Source organism: Rhopalosiphum maidis, chromosome 1 (genome assembly GCF_003676215.2).
Source record: "Rhopalosiphum maidis isolate BTI-1 chromosome 1, ASM367621v3, whole genome shotgun sequence".
In the NCBI taxonomy this organism is placed as follows: Eukaryota; Metazoa; Arthropoda; class Insecta; order Hemiptera; family Aphididae; genus Rhopalosiphum; species Rhopalosiphum maidis.
In genome coordinates this window covers 78,228,434-78,241,096 of record NC_040877.1, presented here as the reverse complement: position 1 = coordinate 78,241,096, position 12,663 = coordinate 78,228,434, and the positions used below count along the sequence as shown (strand labels likewise).

The window sequence follows — 12,663 nt, the reverse complement described above, 5'->3', positions numbered from 1 at the left end:
AAATTTAAATACCTATACTATGATTATATTTTTCATTTGGTAATTATAAAATATACTTTGGTTAGGTTACTGATTTATATAGTTTAATTAAAGTTACTGTATGATTTATTATACGTAATACTTATACTGGACAATACGATAACTTATATACAAATATATTAGCCAAGTGACGTAAATAAATAAGTATTGGATGTAAGACATACTTATATGAAATTTGAACACGAAATATCTTATAATTACAATTTATTCTTAAATAAAAATAAAAATATAAATTTAATTAATACAACATATATATGTAGTTATAAAATATGTATACAAAACAAATCGAATGAAATTACAATACTTAGGTAGGTATATATATACTATTTTGATATCGACAGTCCGATTAAATTAATGTAATTTCATCCGAGTTGGATTCTCTATCAAAAACTGGCCCTGAAAATAACATAACAATTCGGCGCCTATAAACGTTAACGAAAAATCACACGTTGATAGATAGAGAGGGAGTGAGAAAAATATAGTGATAAGGACAAGTAGAGAGAGGTAGAGCAACAGCGACAGAGTGAGGGAGAGACTAGGAATTATGTTTTGTCTGTTATTTTTTCGCTATTCGTTTTTTTCGTGTTTGTGACCACGAGTAGTACACAATCAAACATTAGTTGTTACACACGGGCCCGGACGACCAATTGCAAATGCCGCCCACCGGGTCGAACGAAAGCCCCTTGGGGCACGTGTACTCCCATCCGAACAGCGCTCCGTATTCCGTCTTGGCGCAGGATATGAATTTTTGGCACGAAAATGGGTGCGGGAAACTGCCCATGTCTAGGCACTCGATGTACCCGTCTCCGTGTATTCGGACCTTACCCTTGAGGGCCACCCGCTGTTCGGCGGAATCGGACGCCTGTTCCGGTTCCGAGTAGTCGGCGTACTGTTCTTGCGCGTTGTCATTCAAGTATTGCGGTGGCGCGGACGTTGCGGATGTTCCCAGCGGCGTGGTCCTCGACGGACCCCTTCGCAATATGAACGTTTGCCGAGACGTGGCCGGTGGTAGGGCGGTTGTGGGCGACTGTCTCGCGACTGGAGCGAACACGTTGTTCGTCTGGAACGGTAGTCCGGGATACGGGACTGGCTGGAAGGGACCCGTTTGGAACGGAGAAGGCTGGAAAGGCGCCGGTTGGAATGGGACCGCGGGCAGTTTGATGGACGGCAGTGGCTGTTGAGGTTGCACTGATTGTCTCGGTGACTGTACCGGAAGTCTGGGTGGTTGTGCCGGTAGTCTAGCCGGCTGGACGCCATCAAACGCGGCTATCGATTGTGGCGCTCGTGGTGGCTCGTAATAATCGTGGTCCTGAGTGGTTTCGCGAAAAACGCTCTGTTGCGGACTGTGCGTAGAAGTCTCTGCAAGATAAAAAAATCGTCAATATAAAACAATTTGATTTTGATTTTATGGATCCTTTATTAAAAGGTACCTTCAAAAATGTCAGGTGGCAAAGTACCCCCCTCCCTATACCACCCCACAACTACGTGACTTTTTTTTAACGATTGCATTGTTATTATATTGTGCATAAGTATATAGTGCGTTGTAAATAAGTATTCTTACTAAATTCATAATTTGTAGGTGGTGCTGTAGCGAGTGTATGTATGGCAACTACAGCTGTATTGGCTAGGTCTTCTGCTGATCCACCAATTTTACGATCGTCTCGAGTCTTAGCAAAAAGACTCGAATCATCGTAATATGGCTGTGATGACGTACTGAAGAATTTTCGATCACTGTCCTCCAAAGTTTCTGGTGTTGTACTTGTAGTTATTGTATTTTTCAATACTGTTGTCCGGCTCCTAAATCTTCGTTCAGGATTTCGAGATTTTGGTGTAGTTAATTCTTTAAAATACAATTAATAGTTTTAGTCATGAATTCATGATAATATATTATTATGTATTATTTTAAATGTATAGATAATTTATTGTGTTTGAAATTAATAGAAAACAAATATAAGCTACCGTCAAAGTGATAAACACGGGGAAAACAGATTTTTAGCGTCTTAAATGCGTGTTTCCACACTTAACTGTTATAAAAATCCACTTAAAATAAATGAATTTTTTTCATGTATTACGCCTTACAATGTAAAATTATATTATAAACAGTATAAATCATCATATTTATCATGCGATAGTTTTTCAAAGTGAAGTATTTTATTTTATACAATAATCTTATGACCACCTTCAACTATATGGCATTGTACTTATAGATAGTAACATGTCGTAAAACATAAATAAAAAAAATCTGACGTATAGTATTGTATATTATATTTAAATTTAATATAACCTTATTTCTTATGTAACTAGTCAGGGTTCAGATTTTTTGTAATTGGGTAAAACTATTTGTCTATATTTTTACATCAATTTTAATTATAATTTGATGAGATTGTATAAATTTAATAACATACCTTCTTCGTAACTTGGAGTTGAAGTAGTTGTATATTCAGGCCTAAATTTTCTTCTTCGGTTTACACCTTTTAATAAGTATGATTCTGTTGATGAACTGGGAGTTGATTCCTCAGTAGTAGTAGTAGTTGTCGTCGAACGTTGAATCGGTCTTGTAATTCTTTGACGAGTTCTATCTCTTTGAATCTTTAAACAATATTTATGAAAATTAATAACACTATAACATAAATTTATTGTTAAATACAGTAGAAATTAAATGAGTATGTTAGCATTTATGTTTATTAGTGGATGGGAAGCATAGGATGCAATGCAGTGGCGTAGCGGATGCTTGAACTATTCCCAACTATAAATTGACTTTATTTTATCATGCAACTTATTTCCAGCGATTTTTAATCGTCAGTATGGTTCTTGTTAAACCAAAATACATTTTCCAGTTTAGATTTAATCATGCAGCAGTCATCAATTCACCAGCGACCACAACATTTACACATTCGTAATTCATATTAATGAGGTAGTATATTTTATTAGTAGCTTTCGTGCGCCTGACCGACGATTCGTTTTAGTTGTTTTAACTTGTTATGCAAATTTCATTCATACCTCTTCTGTTGATTCAGTGGTGGTAGAAGTGGTTGGTCTGAATTTAGTTTCACTTCCTCTGAACAGCTCATTTGGTCGATCATGATTTGTAAACTCATCGGTCAGAGTATTAAGTTCAAGAGAATCATATGCTCTAATTCTACCCCGATTTCTAGTCACATTTTTGATAGAATTTGATGTAAACTCATTTTGAGATCGTCCATCTGGCGAAGGCATAACTTTAATAAATAATATTTTTTGTTCATTTTTTAAAAATCTTGAATTTTGTCTGCCTGATGATGGAGATCGTGGTTTATCAATTATAACATCTTGAGATTCGCTGTTCGCTCGTACGGAACCTCTGAAATTCTTTGTTATTCTTTTAGTGATCGGCTGTATTGTTGTCATTTCAGTTGTACTAAATTTAGTTGGTTCAAAACTATCGACAGTGGTTATCTTAATATCCTCATCGTTTGTCGAAATTTCATCGAAGTTTGTAGTTGGGACATGCATTGTAGTAGGAGCGTATGTTGTTGTTTCATAACGGATATTATCTGCATTTTCTTCAACATTTAAAAGTTCTGCTATTGTAGTTTCTTCTGTTGTAGTTGAAGTAGAAGAAATTGGTTTGCGGCTTCTAAAAAACCGTGACCTTTGTACTTCTGTACTATTTATCACTGGTAACTCCGTTGTTCTTTGTCTATATCTAGAAATAAATCTTCTAGTTGACAGTGGTTGGTATTCGGTGGCACTGCTAGTAGTTTGTCTAAATCTATTGAATTGCCTTGTACTTAATTCTGATGTGCTTTCAGTAGTTGACGTGACAAATATTTTACTTGTTGTACTTGTACTTTCTGTACTATAATTATTAGCTGGTCTGATAAATCTGTTAATATATTTATTCAAACGATTTTTTTTCTCAGTAGTTGTTTCGGCTATTTTTTCTGTCGTTGTTTCAGTTATTTTCTCTGTTGTCGTTCCATTGTTTTCTGGCGTGCTTATTGATTTTCTTAGGGATGGTCTAAAATGTACAGAACCTCCAAATCGACCCTTGAGTATTGATTTTTGAGTTGGTTCTTCGATTGAAACTATATTTTCCATTGTTGTAGATAAAGTAGTAGTTGATGGAGTTTTAGTGGATATGATTGATTGAGTTACTGGTTCATTTTTCTTATGCTCCAATAAAAAGTTTTGAATATTTTTAACACGAACTCTTTGCCTTTCTGTAGCAGCTTCATATATAGATGTAATAACATTAGTGACAGTCGATGTAGGAGCTTTTGTAGTACTCATAGTATCGCCTAAATTTTTATCAATCGATGCTGGAGCTTTGGTTATAGGTGTCGTATCGCTCATTTCTTCAGTAATTGATGTTGGAATTTTTGAAGCTTCACTACTTTTTGCAGTAGTAAATGTGGGAACGTTTACGGTTGTTGTGATTGATTCGGTAAATGGTTCAGTATTGAATAAGGTGGTGCTAATTATAATAGACTCTGTTGTTAAAGTCATATCACTCACCTTCGTATTTTTATTTTCTCTTGGTTCTTCAACATTATCTTTCGTAGTTGTTTCGAAAAATTTATCATCGGGAGTTGTAATGGTAGTTGTACTCCTTTGCCTTAATAACGAAACATACCTAAAACAAAACATTATTTATTTATCATATTACGTTTTACGACTGTTGAATGTACCTGGGCGCCTGCGAAGTAGATGATACTGCAACTGGAGTGATTTCTTCATCACTTATTTCATCTTCTTTATATGTTGGTCTCTGTCTACGTAAAGTAACATATTTTGGACTAGTTGGTTCTTCGGGACTACTTTCTGTTGATCTAGTTCGACTAATTGTGGTATATTTAGGCAATGAATCACTTTCAGAATTTTCATCAGCTACTTCTCCTAAATCGCGGTATCTGGTTCTATCGACTGTTTTATATGTTGGTTTAAATCTTTCAGTAGTCGCGTCAGTTGGAATATCCTCTTCTTCTGATTCTTTGGTGTTATCAATTACATCCTTAGAAGGCCTAAAATAAGTAATGTTATTGTCCCAATACAATTAATATTATCTTTTATATAGTTGACTGTTTTCAATACAAACCTTTGACGTCTAATTGTGACATATTGAGGTTTGTCTTTTTTATAATCTATACTGTCATCTTTGTTGTCTAACCCTTCACTTTGGGGCCCAGGTCCATTTATATATGAAGATTGGAACCTGCATAATTTTAATTTTTTTTTTAATTTACTCTAAAATCATCAATATATTATATAATATAATTTACCTATTAGAAGGTAATTTTAAAACTTTATTGTAAAGTGATTTGCTTATTGCTGGAGTTGTCACTTCAGTTGACCCATCCTTAATATTAAGTTGTTTTTCTAACTCTGCTACGCCACCTATGTAAATATAATTATATTAATAACAGTCCTAATTTTAAATAAACCATGTGCATTATTTAACTAATTAATATTAAATACCCAATTTCTTGATCAAATTAATCAATTGTTTTATTTCTTTTGGATCTTCTTCTTCCTCAAACTCGTCTTCTCCGTCATCTTCTACTTCTGGAGTTTGAGTTGTTGATGTGGTAGTTGTAGTAGTAGTTGTTTTTATTCCAGATTTAATTGATTTGGGAGTAGTTGTCGTTGTAGTTGTTGTTGTAATCGGATCGGCAGTTTTCTTATCTTTACAGACAACATTTCTAGTGTAATCACAAGAATCTGATACTTTATTGAACACTAATCCCGAAGGGCATGTAAATTGATGAGCTACAATTCCCAAATTTGATGGACCGCTGTCCAAACACCAAAAATATTTTTTGCATTCACGTGGATGCGGAAAGAAACCTTCATCCTTACAGGTAAAATCTTTAAAACACAGATATTTGTTTATTAATTATTATACACATCATAATTATAAAAATTTAAAATTTAAAATAATCCAAATCTAACCAGTTCCAGTATCAGGTGTAGTAGGTGGTTCTGGTGTAGTTGTAGACACACTTGATTTTTCTTGTGGTGCTGCTGTAGTAGTAGTAGTTCTTGCAACTGGTCTTGGTTTTGGTCGGGATTTTAATAAGGTAGTTTTAGTTTCTTTTCCTTGACTTGGTGATACTTTCGAATCTCTAAAATTTGTTTGTATAGAATTAAAAATATATATATTATTTTTATCATATAAATTAATTAAGTATATATTATGCTTTATAATACATACCCGAGAAGAGCTTCTTTTCCTGCTTCAATTAGTGGATATGGTCTACTATGACAACTTCCTCTAAAGTCATCATTGTCAATTGACCAAAACATTATACCTCCCAAATCGTTTTCATTTACATATTTAGCCTAATTAAAAATGCATTATAATTAAATCGTGTTAGCTATTAATAAGTAATAACGTTCATATAAAATTATAGTCAGTAATTATATTTTCTAAATTTAATCATACCTTTAATTTAACAAATTCTTCATCATCATATCCAACCCATTGGTTATCTTTGTATGCATAAGGTCCCATTGCTTTTGGTTTTGGCTGTTCAATAGTCCAGGAATCATCTTTTTTCAAATTTCCACAAATCTAGTAAACATAAAGCATATTAATCTGTATTAAATTGTTATTTAATATACATTAGAACAATATTGCCTATTGTCAAATACTTCCACAATACTATTTACATTATTTAATAACACATGGAAATTGCCTATTGTTGCAATTTATACTTTTTGAATCTTATATAAATTTATATTTAAATAATAATGTCAAAGATTACCTTCAAATTTGATATATTGTATATGGTATATAATTATTAATATAAATAATAAAATTGTAATTTATTTTATATTAACGATTATCTTTAAATACAGTGTTCAAAACAGAGCCAACCAGTAAAACTATAACAATAATTCAATGTTATAAATGGTGTTATATTTTTAGTAATATTATTTAAATAAATATTTATTAAGTAATATTTACTCGTAGTATAAAGTTAATATCAATAATAAAAATAAAGCACTTAATTACTTAATTATTTATACTATAATCTATACGTATACAATTCATACAAGGTTAGCCAATATATTTTTCATTTTCCTGTGTGATAATTAACATTATGAGAAAGTTAAAAAATATGATGACCGATTTCGTATGCATGTATAAAATTATGAAGCCTGTAGATTTAAAAATAATGTAACAATATTTGGCAACTAATGTCTGAAAATCATATTTTAACGTCCATACCTCATAGTAGGCCAAGTATCCTTTTTCTCTAGTAGCTTCTCCTTTTTCACCAGGACCATCTGATGGAGCTCCTATATCTTTACTCTCTCTATTAAAAAGTGTATATGATCTACCGTAAGTTGGAATACCAAGAACCAGTTTTTCTTTGTCAGCTCCAGAAGCAAGATAATGTTTGATTGTATGATCCTATATTTGTATAAGCGATATAATAGTTATAATGAAAGTTATTATATAAAAAAGTGGTGTTTATTAAATTAAAACTAAAGCTTAAATTACTATATTAAGTTTTGCATCAAAGTTATATTCTGAATCTTCTTCCAAAGGATAGAGTGGTGAATGGTGATTCACTGCAGGTTCGTACGATGAATGATAATCGTAAGTCAGTAAATTCATAAAGTCCAAATGCCTGTTAAAAACAATAATACAAATTCAACATAAAATAGACAAAAATAAAAATTACAAAATAAGATTGTAAACCATGTTTTTACTTATTCAATTCAGGAATGTCATATCCCTTATCTATGTACTCGATACCAGCTGGAACTGCCATAGTAAGAAGCAGCCTAGATCGGCCAGTTTTTGAAGATTCTCTATTAAACTCTTCTCGCAATTCCTTTGTGTTAAAAAAATATTTCATATACGAGTTTAACCAAATTTAATTTTATTATTTTTATTTTTTACCTTTACTAAGGACGCATAGTTTTCTTTGTCACTGGGTTTACTACCATCCCTATAAGCAGGATACTCCCAATCCAAGTCAAGTCCATCAAAATTGTTTTGTCTGAGAAATTTAACAACGTTTTTGACGAATTCTTTTCTTTTATCCTCGTCGTCCACTAATTTTGAGAACCTAGCGGAACCTTCATTCCACCCTCCAATTGCCAGAAGCGTTTTAAGATTTTTGTTATATGTCTTCAGTCCGTTAAATTTGGCATAGCCACCTATTTTAAATCAATCAAATCAATATAAATACACAACGAATATGGCACACAGTTGAAAATATTTACCTTGTTCGATATCTTGATACTTGTCATAAGGACGCAAGCCATTTTCCTTGTCAAGACCACCGAACGCGTATATTAAATGCGTACACAAGTACGGGTTAATATTTTGCGGTGAAAACTTGGCCGTGCCTGGTCTGTAAACACTCCAGTTCGTGTAATAACACACTACCTTCTTTTCATTAGATGATTCTCGTTTTTGTATATCATCTGTAATGCATTACAAAATAACGTTATATAAAAAAAAGCCATTTCGTCCTTGTGAACAAAGCACAAACGGATATTCACGCAAGTGTTATACAATGCGTAAAGACTACAAACAATCAAAATAGTAACGTGACTGGGATCTCACGCAGTAACGGTAACTGTTACTGCTAACAGTAGTCGCGATGACCTAAGACCTAACTGACACGGCGGCGTTTAATATGAATATTATAAATAACTCGTTAAATTGTTTCCGAAACTTTGTGGAAGCGTCCAAAGGTATTGTTTTCGTTCGGTGTTACAATGGTAGACGGGCCAAGGTTATTGTATTCTACAAAAACGTGATGCAAATAATATAGAATGCAGATCATGTCGACTAAGCTTCTCAAGGTCTTACAGACCGTTGAACTTAAACAATTAAGTGCGATTTTCCGATAGTAAAAAATAAACACGCAAATACACCAATACTAAATTATATTTCGCAATAAATTTATTATAATATATTGTTTGACATAAAGTAACACTAACTAATATTCACATAGTTACAGTCTAGGTACGTGCTACGGTTAACGAATACATGGTTCAACGGCTTATAATCGTAAAACGGATACTTTAGATTATTATTATTGTAATACTATGCAATGTCTATAACAATTTTAAACAAAACATGTCAGTTACCGCTGTACGATAAATTATATTTTGTTAACGATGGCATCGTGTTTATTTTTAAAAGAGTAAAAATAAAAAATGTCTTCGATATCCGATTATAAATAATATCATTAGCTTAATTTTTTATTTATGCGTAGCGTTTTGTTATTTGCCAATTGTTACGAATATATATAATAATTATAAGGAGAAAAAGTTGTTCAGTTTAAGAAGTTTTATTTTTAGTCTACTATATGTCTATATGTCTCTATCCAACTAAAATTACTTACTTAATAAAAAATAATAAAACTAAGTAATTAGGATAACATTCAACAATTATTCTTTTATTAATTTTTAAATATAGTAAGTTAGTTATCCTATAGTTTGAGTAATATAACAGCATTATGTTAAACGAACTAATATTAAGGAGAAAATTACAATATTTGAACCCACAAGATTCTATACAAAGATATCTGTAATTAAAAAATATATATATATATATATATTGAAAGTGTGTTCAAAATGGAAATGTGTGGGGGAGGTCGAGATGAGATAGATACATAATAACCTAACCAATAATACCATTAAAAAAATGTAAAGATGATAAAATCAGTTGACGATTATTTAACGATTGTTAAACATATTATATTTATGAATATTGAATAGAAATTAAAAACCTATCATATTATTTCAATCGATTATACAATACGAATATTAACTCTAGTGTGCAATACAATAGAGCTTTATTAAGTAAAAGCCACACGGTAGAATGACGCATGTATTAATGTATTATACACTTACGTTCGGCGTCAGATATAATAATTGACCCAAATATTAACAGCCATGGCAAAAATTGCATCTGAAACAGAAATGTACATATTATAACGTTAGTATGAGTGAGTCGAATATAATAATATGTATAATATGCAATGTATAATGTCATATTACAGTTATATATAAATATAGTATAGGTAATTCTCGTAAACTGTACAAAAGTCATCACCAAAAATATTTTTCCAACAGTTATTCAATAAACAATATTTACGTAAGATCGAACGAACGCAATATATAGATCATGTGTCGGTAAGTCACATAACACGAGACCATGACAAGACCGTGTCTAATCTCTACGTATGACTTTAATATTTTTATAGGATAAAAATCTGAATTTGCATATTCGCGGCGCATGTGTGTGCCCGCGACCGCAAACAAAACACCCATTGTGCGCGTTACATATATATGTATATCGACATCGCTCAAAACGATCCAAATTTGCTGAATAATAACGTTGCATTATAAAGTATATACCTGCGTAGGTATATATGTGATCGATACAAAACGTATATACCTATTTCCTTATAACTATAACATATTGTCTGGCGGAGAGAAAAAATATGTATAATGCTTGTTGTTTATACGATGGGAGGAGGTGGACGGACGGCAATAGCGACAGAAAGAGGAGTGGAAAATAAATATATATGTATATTATATTATGTTATGATCGTATTATAAAATATCGTCATGACGAGACGAATAAAATTTCACCCGAAATTGTGTCTTCGTCTATACATCATAATATAGAATATAATCGTTCAATAATAATATTTCGTATTTTGTAGTTCAAAAAGTAATATAATGCAGTTCACTTTAAATTCTCATTGATACGTTATATTCGAATATTTCTACCATACCGAACCGATCCGTCTGTCACAGCCGCGGTTACAATATTCGAGGCGCAAAACCATATAATCTTCTGCACAGTATAAAATTGTACCGAAAACAGAGAAGGCGTGGCGGTAAATACCTATTATCACGACGTTAAAAAAATGAATATTACCTATTATACCGAAACACAAATCTACGGTGGGTTTTTTATAACTCAATAATTATGTTATTTTTTTTTTGCTAAATGATTGTATTAAATGCGTCTTGTTGTCACACTGTGTTTTTGGTCGAGATAATATTTAGTTTTTCTCGCTTCTGTGTATAATATAGGTAGTCTTGTAAATAAATAAATAAATAGTGAAAGCCGAAGTCATTGCGGGTTTTTTCTTCTCTCGTTAAGAAACTATACCGAGATATCAACGACCTTCTTTCCCACCCTCGTTCGGACGATCCTTTATCCTTACACCGTTCATACATACATAGTACATAAGTAAACGAAATGATGAGGGTTATTAATATTTAAATTATACCTACGACGTGCGCAGAACACGTAAACGCATCTCTGACAATTGCGCGCGGGCTGCACATTAAATATATAGCCATATAGGTATAGTGCAGATGACCGCAAATACGTTACGAATTTATTATTTTGTATATAATGACGTGTTCAACAATCCCGTAATCCCGTGCAGGTGTATATAAATTATGTGCCGACTGCCGAGGCCTAACCGACGTCTTCGTGTGGTCTTCGTACACACGCAAAGTGCACCGATGAAGTGGGTATAGGCAGATAGCTAGCTAGGTACATGCCCTTTTAACCAGCTGAATACAAATTAGCCCGTGTACGTGTGATCTGACTGCGTATATACCTATCTATGTATTACATTATCGTAATTTATAATATTTATATTGCCCTCTTACGTGTGCCTCCTAGACTATTGTTCTCACTGTAATAATATTATATTATGCATAGTATGGTTTCACTAGATTAATCTGATTCTCACGCGCGAGATCTGATGATACGTTTTGTTAAAATTATGTACTTTTAGATTTATTTCTTAGTTTCACGCGGTGATTGTTGCGAAGACACTCGTAATAATACAATTAGTTTTGACAATATTATAAAACCTAAGTACACCGTACACCGTACGTGGTACGTGTTATTATTGTTTGTGTAACTGCGGGTACCTGCGGATATAAATGTATACATAAAATGTGATTTTGTGTTACTCAATTTTAAATACTACGAATGAAGTGTTTTGTACGCAACAGAATATATTGCAGTAAAAGAATAAATAAAAAATTTTTACGCAGATAATATCTTATGTATACAATTTGCGGTACTAATTTTGTTCTCACGTTAAAAACTAGTTAAACTGCAGACACGTGTAGAAAACCATCTGTGTGGAAAAATGGCGCGAAGAAGAGAAACGAAAGTCTGTAATCATATTTTCCGAAACGTTACGACAAAGAATATTTTTAGAAACTTACACTGTATTCGGGTAAAATAATTTTAGTGTAGAAGCTAACAGGACGCAGCCACGCAGGTGAGAAATCATCGGTACACCCGTCTATACAAGACAAAACAAATTTAAAACTTTTACAAAATATAATATGTAGCAACCATCACGGGTTATTGTGAAAATGATCTGCATTTGAAAGTTTGAAATAATGTTCCCTTGTATTTTGTGTGTACGTTTTAACCAACATTGTTGAGGCGCAAGCGTATCATTAATGTTTATTACGAAATAAATGTCTTTAATTTTTAACTCGGCGAAAAATGAAATTCATAATTTTTATATTGCACGAGAGTTTCGGTCTCCAAATGGTAATACGTTTTTATGAACTTAACAGTGTTGTTCTATACAGAAATACAGAATAAAAGAGAAATCTTTG

General features: G+C 32.5%; 1 protein-coding gene across 2 annotated transcripts in view; it reads right to left on the bottom strand.

The window, feature by feature from the left end:
- Positions 1-260: 260 nt before the first annotated feature.
- Positions 261-12,663, bottom strand: part of LOC113555586 (flocculation protein FLO11-like) — a 38,673-nt gene continuing 26,270 nt past the window's right edge. Inside the window, exons 3-19 of one of the 2 annotated variants that reach the window (XM_026960027.2) lie at positions 9,904-9,961; positions 8,260-8,463; positions 7,934-8,193; positions 7,741-7,865; positions 7,529-7,658; positions 7,253-7,438; positions 6,464-6,592; positions 6,233-6,360; positions 5,971-6,143; positions 5,497-5,886; positions 5,301-5,415; positions 5,117-5,233; positions 4,710-5,042; positions 3,040-4,654; positions 2,445-2,628; positions 1,601-1,879; positions 261-1,398 (exon numbers count right to left, since the gene is read on the bottom strand). In XM_026960027.2, the coding sequence (XP_026815828.1) occupies positions 656-1,398; positions 1,601-1,879; positions 2,445-2,628; positions 3,040-4,654; positions 4,710-5,042; positions 5,117-5,233; positions 5,301-5,415; positions 5,497-5,886; positions 5,971-6,143; positions 6,233-6,360; positions 6,464-6,592; positions 7,253-7,438; positions 7,529-7,658; positions 7,741-7,865; positions 7,934-8,193; positions 8,260-8,463; positions 9,904-9,961 (5,169 nt within the window). In that variant the 3' untranslated portion in view covers positions 261-655. The remainder of the gene's footprint in view (positions 1,399-1,600; positions 1,880-2,444; positions 2,629-3,039; positions 4,655-4,709; positions 5,043-5,116; positions 5,234-5,300; positions 5,416-5,496; positions 5,887-5,970; positions 6,144-6,232; positions 6,361-6,463; positions 6,593-7,252; positions 7,439-7,528; positions 7,659-7,740; positions 7,866-7,933; positions 8,194-8,259; positions 8,464-9,903; positions 9,962-12,663) is intronic. The other variant, XM_026960028.2, reaches the window with a different exon arrangement.